Source organism: Barbus barbus (genome assembly GCF_936440315.1).
Source record: "Barbus barbus genome assembly, chromosome: 17".
Lineage (NCBI taxonomy): Eukaryota > Metazoa > Chordata > Actinopteri > Cypriniformes > Cyprinidae > Barbus > Barbus barbus.
In genome coordinates this window covers 7,887,577-7,906,195 of record NC_136745.1, presented here as the reverse complement: position 1 = coordinate 7,906,195, position 18,619 = coordinate 7,887,577, and the positions used below count along the sequence as shown (strand labels likewise).

The 18,619-nt window shown below is 38.4% G+C and overlaps 2 protein-coding genes across 2 annotated transcripts; one reads left to right on the top strand and one right to left on the bottom strand.

Moving 5' to 3' along the window:
• The first annotated feature begins 7,342 nt into the window (after positions 1 to 7,342).
• Positions 7,343 to 13,690, top strand: LOC306883322 (P2X purinoceptor 3-like). The gene is made up of 12 exons (XM_079438500.1): positions 7,343 to 7,583; positions 8,302 to 8,437; positions 8,542 to 8,613; positions 8,711 to 8,780; positions 8,934 to 9,030; positions 9,157 to 9,234; positions 9,618 to 9,759; positions 11,690 to 11,826; positions 11,899 to 11,992; positions 12,073 to 12,138; positions 12,217 to 12,294; positions 12,375 to 13,690. The coding sequence occupies exons 1-12, from the start codon at positions 7,450 to 7,452 to the stop codon at positions 12,516 to 12,518; spliced, it is 1,248 nt and encodes a 415-aa protein (XP_079294626.1). The 5' UTR covers positions 7,343 to 7,449; the 3' UTR covers positions 12,519 to 13,690.
• On the bottom strand, positions 12,497 to 18,597 carry LOC306883321 (uncharacterized protein). The gene is made up of 5 exons (XM_079438499.1): positions 16,806 to 18,597; positions 15,659 to 15,795; positions 14,998 to 15,415; positions 14,659 to 14,898; positions 12,497 to 13,696 (listed from the first exon to the last, which is right to left on the bottom strand). The coding sequence occupies exons 1-5, from the start codon at positions 17,640 to 17,642 to the stop codon at positions 13,490 to 13,492; spliced, it is 1,839 nt and encodes a 612-aa protein (XP_079294625.1). The 5' UTR covers positions 17,643 to 18,597; the 3' UTR covers positions 12,497 to 13,489.
• Between the last annotated feature and the right edge of the window lie 22 nt (positions 18,598 to 18,619).

The following is an 18,619-nucleotide window of genomic DNA, read 5'->3' as shown; positions in this document are numbered from 1 at the left end:
GGGAAGGAAGCAGGTGCTCCTAAGAGGGTGATGAGCGCTTATACCTGCTGTGAGACAGTGAATCAAGAGTGAGAATCCTGGGATATCAGTCACTGAAATCTTCAAGAAGGCCGGAAAAATATGGAAACAGCAGGGCAAAGATCGGAAAGTGGTCAGCTGCATTAAAATCACACACACACACACCAGTGTCTTCACATCCCCTATTAAGAAAAAAAAGAAACATATTTGAAAATCTCTGATTACCATTGGTCATTTCATTACTATTTTTGCTTTATTTGTTTTTATTTTATTAGACTTTTTAAGTTACTTTCCGTCAGTCACCTATGATTCAGATTTCATAAAAGCCAATAACAATTCAGTATGCAAATACTGCAGTGACATCACTGGTGGCCATAAGACATATTAAACATACATTTCTTAAAGTAAAAAAGAAAAAAAAAAGAAAAAAAGTAATACAGCACATCCAGAGCTGAAACTAAGTCTGAATGCTGAGCTGTTTGAACTGAATTCATTGCAGGAAAATGCATGCTCAATCAGTAATGCCCGTATCATAATTTACATCATCTTGACTCTTTTATCAATCAAAAACACATTGTTTATGGATTTTAGTTCTGTGGCAAATGTAATATTTTATGTATGGAGTCTAGTTTTCAGGAAGATTGCTTTCTATCCTGCAAATGCATAGTGTTTGCTGCACCACTGACTACATTATTAGCCACTTACTGAATTATTTGTCTGTGGTTTGTTTTATTGTGCCTCAGATAGATGATTGAATCATAAACTCCTGATGCTGTGCTGTTATTGAGTCAACAGATTTGTTTATTTGATTCATCAGTATGTTCAAATGTCTCTTGTTGTGCACATGAGTGGGACAGAAAAGCGGAAGAGGCCAAGAAACAATATGAGAAAGCCTTACAAATTACAGAGAGTGGTATTTGTTACTAAGTGAGCAAACAGATCTATCAAACACATCATGGTACAAACGTCTTATGTGGGATGAGGAAAGGTCCACGAGCCAAGACTCAAACTCAGGATGCCCGGAGCGCAACAACTCTACAATTGACTTATATTTGAAAGCATATTTGCACACAATGTGTACATTTATACATTGTTTGAAAGCAAGCATTTGCAATAAATAATCACAAAATAATCATACAATGCTATTTATATAATTGATAATGCCAAGTCTCATAAACTTATCCAGGGTTGTTTGCTCAAAAACAAAAAGAAAAAACAGTAATATTTTGAACTATTACTGTATTACAATTTAAAATGTGAATATATATATTGTAAATTGTAATTTATTCAAATGATCAAAGCTGAATTTTCAGCATCACTACTGCGTTCTTCAGTGTCACATGATCCTTCAGAAATCACTCTGTGCTGATTTGCTGCTTAAGAAACATTTCTGAATATTATCAGTGAATATTATCAGTGTAGAAAACAGTGCTGCTTCATATTTTTGTGGAAACCATGACATTTAAGATTCTTTGATTAATTAACAAAAAAACTAAACAAATTCAAAACAACAGCATTTACTATATTTGAAATAGAAGTTTTTTGTAACATTATGAATGTCTTTACTGTCACATTTGATCAATTTAATGCATCCTTGCTAAATATTTTTAGCCCTCAAACATTTGAGTACAATGCCTGTTCATACTTGCAGCTCTGCTTAATGTTGACTCAGTCATTGCTTGTGCTTTTAGAGTTAAGAAAAAGAAAGGAGGGAAGGTGCAAGCAAAGAAGATGAGTGGAGGAGAAAAGGAGAGAAAGAAAAAAGGCCTTTAACAATAACAACTTTAAGAGTAAAGAGTTCATCTCCATATGAATCTGACCACAACAGAGGCAGCAAACGCAACCTGTGACTGATGCCTTTCCTCTTGGGTTTATTGGACTTATTTAGATTTGAATCATTTAACCTTTCTTATTTATCGCAGGCGTCTGATGATGAGGAGGAGGAAGAAGAGGAACACTAGCCAGGATCTGACTATAATGTCACACTCAAACACAGAGACATTGCTAAATTTCAGGTTTCACTATGAATAACTGATGGTTACTCGGACCAAGACTTTCTACATCCATGCCATGTTTGAGCTGCAAACACATTTTTTATGCATTTTCCCACTCCTATTGAGAACTTGGATATAAGTCATCCAGCAAAGATAGACATTCACACACATACGCAGAGAACGCTTATCTGTACTTCAAGGTTGCCGGGCTCTGCCCTGAATCTTATCAAATATGGTTAACTTCGCACACACAATGAGATCAGCTTCTTAGAGAGAAAAAAGGCAGACTAAAGCCATATTCAACTTATTTTCTAACATGCATAAATGTAACTTTGATAAATGATTATTCAAGAAATATTATAATTAACATTATTATGAGGGCCATTGTAGATCTGCCATCCACTCCTTCAGTATAAACAAACTACACCACAGTCACATGACTTCAACGTCACCATTACTAAACTTACGTAGTCTTTATCTACAAAACATTTTCCTCGAAAGTTTGAGTTATAATAGTTTGCGAGAGTGTGGTTATAAACACACTAGAGAGATGAGTTTACCTGTTCAGCATAATGTCTTAACTAAATACCCACTGACTTCATGATTATGATGGAACCAGAACTGCTAAAATGCAACTCATTTCTGGTGAAAGGCAAGTAAATAAACCCCATCAGGGGTATAAAGTACCAGTAATGGCCTACAGTGAGAGCCTGCGGCTTTTAATACAGCATGAGACTTTCATGGTGAAGATATGTGGTCTGTTCAAAGCAAAGGGAAGTTGAAAAGAAGTTGTGGTTTTTAATATGATAGAGGGGTAAGAGAGATGGATGGAGCCTTATAGCTGTACTGGATGGTCTGTATGTGAAGATGTAAGGTGAAACCGAATAGTGCAAGTTTCATTACATTCACTGTAATCTCAGTGCTGCCTTTATAAATTGGTTTAGAATGAAATTAAAATATCAAATTTACAAAAATTGTCTGTTCTATCAGTAAATATATTTAAATATTAAATAATAGGGGAAGTCGTGGCCTAATGGTTAGAGAGTCGGACTTGTAATTTGAAGGTTGCGGGTTCGAGTCTCGGGCCGGCAGGGATTGTAGGTGGAGGGAGTGAATGTCCAGCGCTCTCTCCACCCTCAATACCACGACTGAGGTGCCCTTGAGCAAGGCACCGAACCCCCAACTGCTCCCCGGGCGCTGCAGCATAAATGGCTGCCCACTGCTCCGGGTGTGTGTTCACGGTGTGTGTGTGTGTTCACTGCTGTGTGTGTGTGTGTGTGTGTGTGTTCACTGCTGTGTGTGTGTGTTCACTGCTGTGTGTGTGCACGTTGGATGGGTTAAATGCAGAGCACGAATTCTGAGTATGGGTCACCATACTTGGCTGAATGTCACTTCACTTCACTTAAAATAGATAAAAATTATTCAAATAATCCATTTCATCCCATCCTCGCTCTCTCTGTCAAACTCTTGTTTTGTCTCCTGGGTGCCGTTGTATGTCCTCTTTGAGGGATAATCAATTTTGTGCCATGTATGAGAGTGGATAATGCCAGTTCTTGAGGATGTTCATGACTCTGGCATCTGTAATTTATGGGAAGTTGTGCCCACTCAAAGACGCTTCTCTGAAAGCTTTCCAGTTGGAGATGACATGACATCGTAATTGACCACAAACATAATGGGCTCACTTTAGTAATGAGGAAATATGATCTTCACTTTAAGCGTACACAATTTGCAAACGACTCCAGAAATTTCCCAGTAGACCAGGGAATCAGTAAATATGGGTCAGACAGTATGATGGCAAATTGGGATTTTTAAAATCATTTTGATCCTATTTTTACTTTCAGTGGTACATTTTAATTGACAAATATTGGGTGTATATATTTCTAGATTTTCTTTGTCAATACAGAGCAAGATGCTCTGCAAAATTAATGAACTATCTTTGTGTACTCAAGTCAGATTAGAGAAGTGGACATTACAGAAAGAGTCAGATGTGAGCCACGACTGCCAAATTACTGTAACACCTCAGAAAATATCAACTATTTAGTCACAGTGAAACAGCATGTATGTCAAGAAAACTTGTCTTAAGACTATAAAATACAATAGCAAATGGAAAATGGCATTACTGTACACAAGAATTTATTTATTTATTTATTTTATGAGGTGGCAATTTTGTATTTGTTCAACATGAATGAATAGTAACGTTAAAAAAACTACATATGTATTTCTATGGGACCCAAAAACATTGAACAAAATAGGACTGTTATGTGTTCATGTAGTTGTCAGTTCATGTTTTATGTATTTTGTTCAGTTATTGACCATTCATAAAGACCTGCCCCATTAGTTACTGTTGCAACGTCTGACAAGCCATTCCTCTCTCACGTTACACATGTTCTCATGCAGTAAATGTCCTGCATAGGAACACCTGCCAGAAAGGCCTTGGAGGCCGCCATACCTCGGGTAGAGTGAGCCTTGACCCCCATAGGCGAGGGGAGAGAAGATTCATAAGCAAGAGAAATAGCATCCACAATCCACCGACTAAGGTGACCCCGCTTGGCACATACAATTAAGCTTCCGCTGGTCAGGCTCCCCAAAGGGAGGAGGACTGAAGGCCTGCAGCACGACAAGCCATGGTATAGAAGAGGGGACCTTAGGAACATAACCCGCAAAGACGAGATAAGAAGGGGCCACTGACAGGGCCTGCAAATCCCCAACTCTCTTAAGAGAAGATATCGCCAAAAGGAAGGTAGTCTCAATAGTGAAAAGGCGATCAGAAATCTCTTCAATAGGCTCGAATGGAGGTTTACAGAGAGCTTCTAAAACCACAGCCAGGTCCCACATAGGAACATGGGATCGTACTGGAGGCCTCAGCCTCAGCGTACCGCGGAAGAAACATGTAACCAGGGGGTGTCTACCCACTGACTGACCACCGAGAAGGGCGTGGTAGGCCGATAAAGCCGCCACGTAAACCTTCAGGGTGGAGTGGGTTACCCCTGCGGAGAAACGGGCCTGCAGGACCTCCAGCACTGTACCAATCGGGCAGTTAACTGGGTCAAGCTGGCGGTCTCCGCACCAAGAAGTGAAAAATTTCCACTTCAGGGCATACAGTTTCCTCGTAGAAGGAGCTCTGGATTAGAGGATGGTCTCAACAACCTCGGTTGATAGACCGGAAGCTATGAGCTGTGCCTCCTCAGAGGCCACACCCACAGCTTCCACAGCTCCGGGCCAGGGTGACGATAATGTCCCCCCACCTGTGAGAGGAGATCTCTCCTGACAGGAATCTCCCATGAAGAGCCGTCGAGGAGAGAAATCAGGTCCGAGACTACCATACTCGGCCCGGCCAGAACGGTGCTACCAAAAGTAGGCTGATCTCATCCCAGCGCACTCTCGCCAGAGCTCCCGGGAGCAGAGCGATCGAGGGAAAAGCGTACAGACAAAGCCTCGGCGTGGTCTGTACCATAGTGTCCAGTCCCAGAGGAGCTGGAGGAAGAGAGAACCAGAGGGGCCATAGCGCTGACTCTTGAGTCGCAAAGCCAAAAACTTTCCATATCTGTTTCACCACCTCGAGGTGAAGCATCCATTCCCCGGGCCTCGGCCCCTGCCTCGACAGGATGTCTGCTCCCACATTGAAATACCCAGGGATATAGACGGCTCTCAGCGAGCAAAGTTTACCCTGGGACCACACAAGGATCTGGTGCACCAGCTGTATAAGGGGCGCGAACGCAGACCTCCCTGGTGGTTGATGTAAGAGACCACCGCTGTACTGTCGGTGCGCACCAAAACATGGTGATCTCTTAGGTCTGGGAGAAAGTGCTTGAGTGCACGAAGCACGGCCAGATAATTGATATGCCAAGTGAGATGGCGACCACTCCACAGACCGCGGGCAGGGTGGCCACTCATGACCGCTCCCCAACCGGTGAGGGATGTGTCCGTCACTAGCATTACGCGGCGACAAGGAGCTCCCAACACTGTGCCCTGAGACAAGAACCAAGGTTGTCTCCACATGTCTAAGGCACGTAGGCATCGCCACGTGACCTTGATCATGCGAAGCGGGTTTCCCCTCGGGGAGAACCCCTTGGTCTTGAGCCACCACTGTAGGGGTCTCATGTACAGCAGGCCAAAAGTTATCACGTTGGACGCAGCTGCCATGAGCCCCAGCAGTTTCTGAAACTGCTTGACAGTGAGTGACCGGCCCTCTTTCACTCTCTTGACTGAGGTGAGGATCGACTCAATCCGAGCAGGAGACATACGTGCCTGCATTGTGGTCGAATCCCACACCATGCCTAAATAAGTGGTTCTCTGTACTGGAGAAAGCACACTTTTCTTGGCGTTCAGTCTCAACCCTAGCACTTTCATGAACAAACACCAAGGTGTGCATAAATTCTGAAAATACACATAAAAAACTTATGCGCTCAACTAAGTAGGATAAATTTCTTATCTGGTAAGAAAGCATGCGCATAAACTACGATGGAAACACTTTTACCGAATAAACTCCTTAATGCGTATCCAAAAAGTCATGTGACGTTGCAATGGGACAACAAAAAACTGGACCAACCAACAGACCGATCTCATTGCACAGCATCTGAAATGCTAGTTTTTCTTCGTTATATTTAGCAGAAGTTAATCAGGAAGTGACGATTTTGTTCTCTTCAACTCACTGGATGGAAAATGTTCTTTATTCGCAAATGCTTTATGCGATATTCCAATTTTGCACATAAGTTTAATTCGTAACTTGGGTCGGAAACATAGTTATTATGTCTATTTCTAATTAAAAGGAAACACATACAATCCTAAACAATAGCAGGTTTGATTTGAATGATTGACTAGATAGCAATGCCACAAGGCTGAACAGTTTGAAGTTTGTAAAAATGTACCATTTGAAACACTTACGTGTGAAAAAAGTGCCAACATGATTGCAATTCTAATGAAAACAACAATGCCAATGCATATTGTGACATTGTATGTGTGATGAAAACGTCAAACAAAAGACAAAATGTAACAAAAGGCAGAGTTACAATAAAGAATACATTAAATTCATGCTTTATTTACAGTAAAAGAAAATATGCATGCCCTTTTGCGCATTTAAGGCGCTTTCACAAATCAGCTGTTATAATTAGACATAGTAATGTGTTTATATTTATAAAAGGTTTGGTTTGTAAACAAACAGAGACATTTCCCTAAAATAAAGCTGGAAAGAGATGAGCAAATGAGCAGGCTATTAGGGAAATGGACAGTCAATGAACTTGGGGGCCACAAAGAGGAGAGGCATGAACAGAAAAAGGGGAGGGAAAATGTGGTCAATATTTTTTTTATACGTCAAGTAAAATAAGATCTCTCATTCAGCAGACGAATAATAGTGAGGAACACACTGGTTTATCCTGATCTCAGCTCAAGAGTTTCTCTAGCTTACACTTGTTAATATTACACAACACACACTTCTACTATGGCTCAAAGAGTCCTGCACTTCATCTCTGACTTCTTCGTCTATGAAACAGCCAAATCGGTTGTGGTGAAGAGCTGGTCTGTTGGAATCATCAACCGTGTCGTTCAGCTGTTAATTATTCTGTATTTTATCGGGTAAGTGTTGATTATTGTTGTTAATATTAATTTGAACTCATTTTTAATTTAACTCATTGAAGAGCTTGTACTTGATGGTGTTTGAGAGCTGAAAATGTTATTAAACCGTGATGATGAATGTAAATGTTTTAAATAATGATATAAAATAAAGATTTGGGACTTATTAATTAATGTAACTGATTAAATGTGTTTATTGAGTGTCAAATGGGTGTAAGTGCACAAGTAGCTAATGATTAAGAAAAAATTAAGAAAAAAGTATGTACATTATATCATATTCATTTGTAAGTCACTTTGGATAAACACAAAATGCTAAATATATGAATATGAATAAATGTAAATCATGGCAATCATGCAATAATAGATCTATCTATCTATAAAATGATAATCATGATAAATTGTTTGATGATTTACATGTATTTTATATATTATTACATAAATTACTTACTGATTTGCATGCGCATACTTGTGTGTGTGTGTGTGTAAATGATACATTTATAATATTCCGATGTATTATCTGAGTTGTTTTAAGTATTTATTTATTTATTAAGGGAAAAACTAATTAAAAATCATTGCTATTAGCCTGCAAATTATCCATTTAGAGGATCTTTTTAGCTGATCAAATAATAGTAAAAGTATTTTTTAATTAATTAATTAATGACCTTAATAAGGAACATGTTTGATCATTAATTTGTTGTTGTGTGCGTGTTTGTATTTTCAGCTGGGTGTTTATGCATGAAAAAGGACATCAGCTGCGGGACACGGGAATCGAGTCTGCGGTCATGACCAAAGTGAAGGGCCTGGGCAAATTTAACATCCGAGTGATGGACGTGGCAGACTATGTAGTTCCCTCTCAGGTCAGCAAATATCCATTTTAATGCTGAAACATGAAACTATGCAGTTCATATTCCGCTCTCTGTGAAGTCTTGGTCCGAGGTCAACGTTTCTGCACATTTTTCAGGGTGGTTCCTCCTTCTCTGTCATCACCAGCATGGTCATCACAGCCAATCAGACGCAAGGACGATGCCCTGAGGTGACACACAAACCTCAGCTGACTTTATATACTTTTAATATGCTCTCTTGTGTACTTTTAACACATGCACTCTTTCTACTCTTCTCTTGTCTGTCAGACTGATGATAAGTTTAATTGCACTACTGATGATGACTGCATGGCAAATCTGGGCTCAAATCTAGGAAATGGTGAGTTCATTATATCTTCTGAGTTCAGTCTTCTAGGCTGACATTATTATTAGGTCTACTAATACTCATTATACAATGCATAATTATATAGTAGTGATTGAAGCCTGCTAAAACTTTCTAGATTGCTTCAGATGCATGTTTCCTATATCACAGGTATTATAACGGGCACGTGCTTGAACAATAATAATGGCACAACAGGATGGTGTGAAATTAAAGGCTGGTGCCCTGCAGAGAATGACAAAGTTTCAGAGTAAGAAACCCGTGCAATACATTGTAATTTCGATATTGTACACAGGGGAGTTATCTTGTAATCCAAAATTGATTGGACTAAACATGTTTTAATGTGAAATGCATTAATTAATCTGCTCCTTCTTAGAAAGCCAATGAAAGAGGTGGAAAACTTCACCATCTTCATCAAGAACAGCATTCGCTTCCCTCTGTTTAACGTCACTAGGTGAGTTTCGTCTACAATAATCAAAAAACTATTGTGAGAAGCCATTTCTTTCTGAAATTAATCAAATTTAAATTAGGCCTGTCAATGCAATCTAAGAATTTACCACAATTAATTATGCAATAAATGTTCAAATAGAGCTGGTGTTCATCTGCCACATTAATTTAATCTCTTGCAATGATCTTAATTTTTTTATGAGATGTGATAAATGTGATTAATTTGGCAATTATTGAGATGAAATGTGATAAATGTGAAAATTCCTATTTTAGTTTAATTTATATTCCCCCTAAAGGAAATTCAAATGGACAGAATAATAAAAAACAATAATAATATTATTGTTATTATATCATTGCTTCATCCTGTTTCTCACTATCTTACCTTCACAGAGGCAGTTTCCCTTCAAGCCTAAACCAGTCTTACATTCAGAGATGTCATTACGACCCAGTGAACCATCCGTTCTGTCCGGTCTTTAAAGTGGGAGATATCCTGAGACACATCAATCAAAGTTTGGAAAGCATTATTGACAAAGTAGGTCCACTTAGCTTTACCTCTCATTTGACCGCTCATATTTTCATTTTATTAAGAGATCTATTTATTTCATTATTTTGATAAACAATCCATTAAATCTCTCAGTTGACTGCTGCTGTATTGTTAGAGCAAAAGCTCATGTGTCTGGTGTTGATTGGCATGGTGTGTCACACAACAACAACAGTCTGTTCTGTAACCAGAATGTGTAGTTATTGCAGAGCCATCGAGATCAGCTTCAAAACACAATATGGGATACGTATGGCGCTACAGGGCATGCGCACATCAATACAGCGTAATTTTTGTCACACTGTACAACAAAAGTTACTATTTTTTCATTCCTGTAAGGGGTAGGTTTAGGGTTGGGGTAGGTGTAGACGTTAATAAAACACAATCTAATAGGTAGAAAATGTATTTCATTGTTCATTTCCGGTCAGAGCTGTATCCCTTCTAGCCTTAACCGGTTTGGAAAGCCTTGGGGGTTCATCATGAGAGAGTTGCAGTGGGTTTTGGGGACGCAGTGTGTGCAGGGTTCAGTTTCTTTACATTCACATCTGCATAATTTCCAACACTTTTTGTGTAAAGAAGTTAACAGTAATTCAACAATATTCCACCAAAATAAATGCTATACTGGACTTAACCTATTTGAATGTTTGAATTTACATTTAAATGTCACAGTTCAAATCGCATATGATAAGCTAAATAATAAAATTAATGATAATGTAATTGATTACAATAAAATACTTACAAAAAATATTAAATATTGATCTTGAATGTCATGTGACCGCAAATATGCAAATGTGTCGTTAAATTATTGAAATATTATTTTAAAAACAGAGAACCAAAAAAACAAGTAGTGCTTAGAGATTTATTGTAGAGAAAAGGTCTCTCAATCGCCTCCTAGAGGACAAAGGAAGAATGAGGAGGCTGAGATGCCCTCAGAAGGCACAGAGAAGCCAAAATGAAAGAAAATAAGCAAAGCGATTTGTTTAAAATGATGAAGGGAACAAGCTACAGTTCTGAGTCATGAGGAAGTGTATTATCTGACTAGTGTAGGGAAAACAAAAGCTTACAGCACCTGGTATTCCCAGGCGGTCTCCCATCCAAGTAGCCTACTAACCAGGCCCAACCCTGCTTAGCTTCCGAGATCGGGCGAGATCGGGCTTGCTCAGGGTGGTGTGGCCGTAAGCGAGAGCTGGAGCCAAGAGCGAGCGATTTAAAGAAGACACCCCGAAAGCAGCGACTCGCACACCGGCCGCAGACCCCTTCCCCCTCGAGCGCTCATTACATTTACAACTTTTTTCACGAAATATTCCAACTTCAGACAAAATTCAGTTCAGTCCACAGCATTCGTGTGAAAAAGTTAAGGAAAAAAAGTAAACTCGTCCCAATAACGGCAACAAATCTTTTTGAGGATTTAAAAGCAGAAAATGTGAGGAGCATAGATTTATTTTTTAAAAATACAGTTCAGCCCACAGCATTTGCATTATGCTGTAATACTAACAAAGAATACAAAAACCTGTCCTTTTCTTAAACAAAAGAAAAGAACAAGGCTGTCCCCCAAAGTGAGTTCAATCCGATTTAAAAAAAAAAACTCCCTTTAAATGCCCAGGTGTGTTTTCAAAGGTGAAAATGATACATGTGTGACCCTCTCTGTGGCTGAGAAACTAATTATGAGATAACAAGCATCAAAGTTTGATTTCATCCATTAATTTCACTATGATATCAATCTTTGACATGGTCATACTCAAATGTATCAATGTTACATTTCCACAGAATGTCCTTTACCGTATGAAGATTTTATGTAGAAAGCAGTAAATCAGCAAAAAATGACTTTGGCTGGGTTTTCACAGCCTGGGTCAAATGATGGGCATGTAGGCTGCATATGAAGTAAACAATGTTTTGTGTTGTTTGATGTTTGTTTTTGTGTCAGGGAGGAGAGATTGGTATTAACATCAACTGGAAGTGTAATCTGGACTATAATGTGATGCACTGCAATCCCAAATACTTCTTCACACGCTTGGATGCTGCTTTTGAGAACAGTGCTGCCTCTAAAGGCTATAACTTCAGGTAGCACATGAACATATACTCATGCATCATTCTGTCTTTTCTGCAACTGCATCTTTTTGTTGTCTCTTCCAGGTTTGCTAAATACTATCAGTCTGAAGATGGGGTTGAGCGTCGAACGCTTCATAAAGCTAAAGCAATTCGCTTTGAAATAATCGTGTCTGGCAATGTGGGTAGATTGTATAGACTTAAATGCTATAAAGCAGTTTATAGCGTGTCTTGTGCGTGTCTAACTTTGCTTATTTGCAGGCAGGGAAGTTTAACACTGTGCCGTTTCTGATTAATTTGGTGGCAGCTTTCACTTCGGTGGGACTGGTAAGACAATTGTGACACACATTAATGCTGGCAAAACATGTTAGGCATATAATATCTGACTGATGTGTAATTTTGCAGGCTACTGTGTTCTGTGACATCATCCTTCTCAACTTTCATAAAGGGGCGGATGAGTACAAAGCAAAGAAATTTGAAGAGGTGCCAGAGTTGAATTTAGTCATGCAAGTATGTAGATAAAATAGAGCGATGTCTTATCTTTCTGTCGTCTTCATGAACAGGTCTCAGGTGTTGTGTCCGAGTCAGCAAACAACAGACTCTATGAGGGAAGCCAGATGTCAATCAAAGCATTGGAGAAGAGCTCAAATGACTCCGGGACCTTTTCTAACGGACGACAGGAGTTACACAGCCCGTCAAACCAATGAGACTTCTAAATTTGTGATTTTATGCACTTTCTTCAAGTAACAGTATACAAATCGTAGTTTGTTTTAAGTCTGTGAACCTTTAGGGCTTGGTTTTTAGTCAACCACAAACCCTGAGAAAACACACATCTATGCATACACTACCAGTCAAAAGTCTGTACACACCTGATCATTATTATTTTAGAATTAACACGACTTTGAAATAACACAAATGTACGTATGAAACATAGAAAAAACATATTAAACAAAACATCATATATCTCATCTCATATTTGAGCTTAAAAATATTAAAGGAGTTTCCATGCTGGACACTGCTTTACATCTGGTCTAAGATACATCTAATTTTCTCAAGAAATTCACAAATTTACTGTATATATTTGTATGCAAAATTTTTATTTAAGCTTACTTAGATAAAAGCATGTCAAACCACTGACCGATAGTGAATATATACAAACAGTAAATAAGCAGCAGTACATTCAATTTACAAAGAACAGAACATTTTTCTTTAAGTAATAGATCAGCATGTAAAATGAACGAAGAAAGAAAATGATGATGTGATATACACTATTCCTTTCAGAAGCTAAAGTATACATGGTTGTTTTGTGTATTCAATGTCAATTATTTATCTAAATCATCTAGATTTTCATACTGCTGACTTTATTTTCCTGAACTATGCCCTTGAGATTGCAAGTATTGTTACTTCAGAAAATAAACTGCACAACATCCTTGCACATTAAGTTAAATATTTCTATTGTTATTCTTATTACATTTTACTTCATTTTATTTTTAAAAAATCACTTAATGTAATGGAATATCAAATTTATTCTGGCATATTACAGTCTCGTTAAAAAAAATAAAAATTCAGAATGTAATAATGATAATTGTTGATTATTTGTGTCACTCTTGCCTCAGAAATACAGTCTCAGTTAATGCAAGCTGCAAAATTTCAGAGGTGGAGTCAGATGTGAAGAGAGTTAAAATTTGTATTTTCCGCTTTTGGGTTTTAAAGATACCATCCACTTAGGAAAAGAATGACGGGGAGAAGGTACTTCTTGACAATCATTATCATCATTTTCTTCTTCATCATCATCATCATCATCATCAGACTCTGGCAAGTAGGTGGGCGGTAAGATGATAACCTCCTCAGAGAATCGAACGCGTCGAGTGTCTTCCATCCTCCTCTGGGAGAAGAAGAGAAAAAAAGGCAGGATGTAAATGTGGACACTAATGTGATTGCAATTGATTCACAACTTATAATATGTGCTTACAATAGATTCATCAACTGAAAATAACTGCCTTGTGAAATGTCCAGCAGGCTAACCCAACTAAAAGCCATAGTTGACTCATAAATCAAGATCCTGTCATCCTTTTCTCACCCTCATGTAAACCTGTTTGACTTTTATTGTGAAACGCAAAGGTGAATTTCTCAAGAATATATTCTCTCAGCCACTCTTTTCAGATGATATAATAAACTAGGGCTGTCAAGCTCCAAAATAACAAATAAATTGATCAAATTCGAAATTCGTAATTTATTCCTGTGATGCAAAGCTACATTTTCAGCATCAGTGTCACATGATCCTTCAGAAATCATTCTAATATTCCGATTTCCTGCTCAAGAAATATTTCTTATCATCAATGTTAAAAACAGCAGTTAATATTTTTTGTGGAAACTAATACATTTTAAGGATTTTTTTGATTAACATAAAGTTCAAAAGAACAGCATTTATTTGAAAGAACTCCTTTGTAATATTAGAAATACCTTTACAGTCAATTTTGATGAATTTAATGCATTCTTTCAGAGTAAAAACACTGATTTCTTTAAAAAAAAAAAAAGGTTTTACTGACCCCAAACCTTTGAATGGTAGTGTATAAGCTTACTGAAATTTATATAGTTAGTTTCTAGTTGGTTTCTGCACAACAAGCTGAAAATTCAGCACCACCCGACAATTAATGCAACAATGGCACTAAAACCACAACTATGTGTCTCTGTAGTCTGTAACAAACTCCCTTTATATTCAAACCCAAAACAATCAGTTCTAAATCATTCTTCTGTGGTGTGAATCAAAGTTTCTGATCTTAAAGTCAGTTGATATCAGTCAAACCTGGCTTATTTGAATGCAAATTAGCTTCTGACATATCCTACCTTTTTGACCGTAGTCTCCAAAGTTTCAGAGGACTCAGAGTCTTGAGAGATTGAGTTCAGTGAGTCGAGGGAAGATGCGGGTGAAGAGTTTGAAGACAGCTGTGCAGCTGTGAAAGAGCCGCCATTCTCCTCGTGCTCCATCTCTTGTGTTGTGTGTTCAAACAATTCCCCCCTTTTCGTCCAGTGCTCTCTTTTTCGGCTCAGAGATCCATGGGATGTTACAGATGATCTTTTTATTGGCTGAGAAAAAGAAGGAAAGGAAATAAGAAAGAACATTTTTAATACTAATAACACAATAAATCATTATCGCTTCTGCTTATAATGCTTATATACTCTCACCTTAGCATATGAAAGGTCAAGGAGGGGTATAAAGTCCTCTGTCCCGTCTTGTGGCTGGTTATGGCTGGGGTCGGACACTTGACTAGACATCGGCTGTGGATAGCTATACTCAGACTGGTTTGTAAACGGGTCAGTTTGTAATGGATTTGTGGGGAGATCAGTAACACTCATTGGTTTATAAGAGGCCATGTCTTGTGCAAAGCTCTCTGGGAGCGACGGTTGAGTCGAATCTAAATGGGAATTGGTTGTGTCTTCATGAGTCCATTTACTTTGAAATTCTTCTTCACGTGATTGGTTATTAGTATTTGGTAACTCTTTAGATTGGTGCATGTTAGCTGAGAGAAACTGAGCCCACTCCGTCTCGCTGAAGATCTCCTCCATTAAATTTGAAGTAGTGCCAAATGAGAACAGACTGTCACTGACAAGAAGGATGAAAGATCACGTAAAGAGAAAGCCAAAAACAGCCAATGAAAACAACTTCAACCAGGATGTGGCTTTAAAAGTTACAATAGTTCATTTTACTGTTTTAGCCCTAAGGGGTCACACATTCTTTCTCGATGAGACAGTTTCACATGAAATAGACAGTGATTAATGGATCACACATGTGGAATGATAACTATGTCTAATGCATATTTCTAATGTCATTGGTTGATGTGTTTACCTCATGTAGCTGAGTGAACCAGGGCCATCTTCATCCAGAGCTGTGCTGATCTCTTCATGATGGGTATCAATAGTCTCAGTGAGTGCTGTAGGAGTTTCATTCACATCGATGGGCACCGATAACGAAGAGCGATTACTCTGAATATAAACATAAAAGATATTTCGCTTTTAATAATTCTAGATTTTGCCCATAAAAAGTCAGCCATGATGCTGAATAGTTTGGGTGATTGAATGCTAGCACACTGCTATAAGGTTGCTAAGGATGTTTTTAGCACATTAGGTGCATTCAAATGTAAGTGGACTTCTAAGTGGATTTAACAGAGTATGCACCATGTGAAGAGATTCCAGTCTCAAGGGAGCAAGCATGTTCAGGTTAAAGGGCACTGCATATGGCATAGAGAATAAGGGTATATTGATACATCGTGTCACAGGAAGTGGAGAAGGAAATTTACCAACCAGTCATTGATAATCAGTCCAGTAAAGACGTTTGAAGTTTAAAACAAAGGCACTGAGGTTCTGGCATTATTATTGAGTTTAATTAGTCCCAGGTGGGATTTGCAAGTGGCTGTATGAAGTGTGCGAGACATGACCGTTAAAATGCTAATATCATGATTAAAGTCAAATAAAAGACATCTAATAAAACACACACTGATTTTTATATTAAACACTGCAACCGGCATCATTCATCAAAAGCTTTTAAATATATGAATTATATTGATTAAATTTATAATTATCATATTTTTCCAAAAATACTCATGGATGTATTATATAAATAAGGATATTACACGAACATAAGGTAATTTACTTTATATTTCTAACATCACACCATTAACTCCTCTAATATGAATGACTCAAATGTCGTCTGTGTGGAATGATGTTGCATCAATGAACACATTTTGTCAAATTAAGTGAACTTGAACTGGTATCTCATGCTCAGGGTATAGGGAGCAGTGTGCACTGTGTAGGGACCCTGTCAGTCAGGGCACAACTATTGTTTTGCATTTGCCAAGGCATTGCTAAGTGGTGCTGTAAATTTTCACAAGTGAAAGGAGGTCCTATGTGATCATTTTCATTTGTGCAATAGCCTACACGATACAGTTTAATTTCAAACCGTCTTTGACTGTATTATATCAAACACAAATACTCACTTGTACTTCATTCTGCACTTGTCTTTCTCCATCATGTCTTTGTCTGGTCAGCGTGCTTCTGTGTCTCTCTCTCCATCTCTCTTTCACATTCTGAGCCCACCTTTTAGCCTCCCCCCACTTCCTCCTACTTGTCGTTTTTCCTGATTGATCCTTAAATCTGGTGCTTTCATTTCTCTCAATTCCAGCAGCCCAGCTCCATGTGCCACTTTGACCTCTGACCTCTGGTTTTTCCAGCACTGTAGATGATGTTGTTAGCGTTGGAGCTAAAAGGTCAGGAGGGTTTTGGAAGGCTTGTGTTTTGTATAAAGATGGCACATTTGAGCTGGCTTCCCTGTCCAGAGAAAACTGTTGCTTCTTCTCCGGCTCGGGCATCTGATCATCTCCGACCCAGGAAGTGACATCACTAGTCCTCCCTGATGTAAAGTTCTTGTGTTCCCTCCAAATCAATGGTGGACGCTTAGGTTTACCAGAGAATCCTGAGTTGTTTTTACTGATCCTTCCGACCTGTCGTTTAGCATCAGGAGTCAATGCATTCTCAAAATGAGACGATTGTTGAGTCCAAGTGTTCTCACACTTATTCCAGACTGATGTGCGTCCATCCGGCTCTTTACTGTAGGAAGAAACCCCAAACTGATAAACTGTTGTTTTAGATGAATCTTCCACTTGTCCAGCATTGCATTCTCCAGACGGACTGCATGTTTGCATATCAGTGGCTGAGCTACTATTAGTCTGAGCGTTCAGTCGTAATTTCTGAAGCATAGATTCCAGTAGTGCATGAGTGTCTGAGACAGGGTTCAACTCCGCCATTGGACTCAATGGCACCACATGCGCACACATGAGTAGAGACAACTCACAGGTACATTGGGTATGTGTACGTATACAAGCTGACTCACTCTAGATGCTCAACTTTCACCCATGATAGTAACTGGTAAAGCTGTACAGTTCCACAGATCCTTTATTTATATCATCGTGTTAGTCCACACAAGTATTTATGTCCATCAGTTATTCAGATCCTCTTGTTTTCCACCCGAGCTCTCAAAACTGTTTAATCTTTTCACGATTTCTGACTGTTGCAGAAGGAAGGAGTGACATAAAGAATAGTGCAAAAGCCAGAAAAAGGTGTGCCCAACACCCAGATGGACAGGTAAGACAAGTGTGTCAGGATGAAACATTTTGTATTTTTGTCACTCCCTCTGACCAGCCGCTGAATGCACAGTGTCTTCAAAACTCTAGAGAACATGCTGACATGACATCCAAATATGACCGATTTTATCGGTCAACCATTTTCTTTTAAGCAGCCAACAAACAGCAATTCTCCAATGTGAAATAACTTGTTTTATCATGTCACTAATTGTAGTAATTGTGGTATTTAGGTCAACTGCTCTATTTTACATAAATATAAAGTAAAATACAATGGAATATATAGTTACAATGAAATAATTATGGTAATGTGAAATCAAATAAATGATGTAAAATTATGTATTGAGTTAAATACTTTAAATAGCCTAGTTTAAAGACAAATTAACAGATTCACGTCAAACAACATTAATTTCCACTAAAATACACAATATTGCATTTTTACTAAACTATATTGTGAAAGTGAGAATGCACCTGTTTTATGGTTTAACATGGTGCTGCTGTCACAGGAATTGTAAATTACTTTTATTCTATCAAACAGCTGTGCATTTCTGCTCTTATTTTGATTTAAACTATAATTAAGCTCATATTTAACCATATTTTTTATGCTGTTCATTTCATATTCGTAGCCTTTTGTATATGGGCGCTTTGTTATGACGCAAACTCTGATCCCTCGC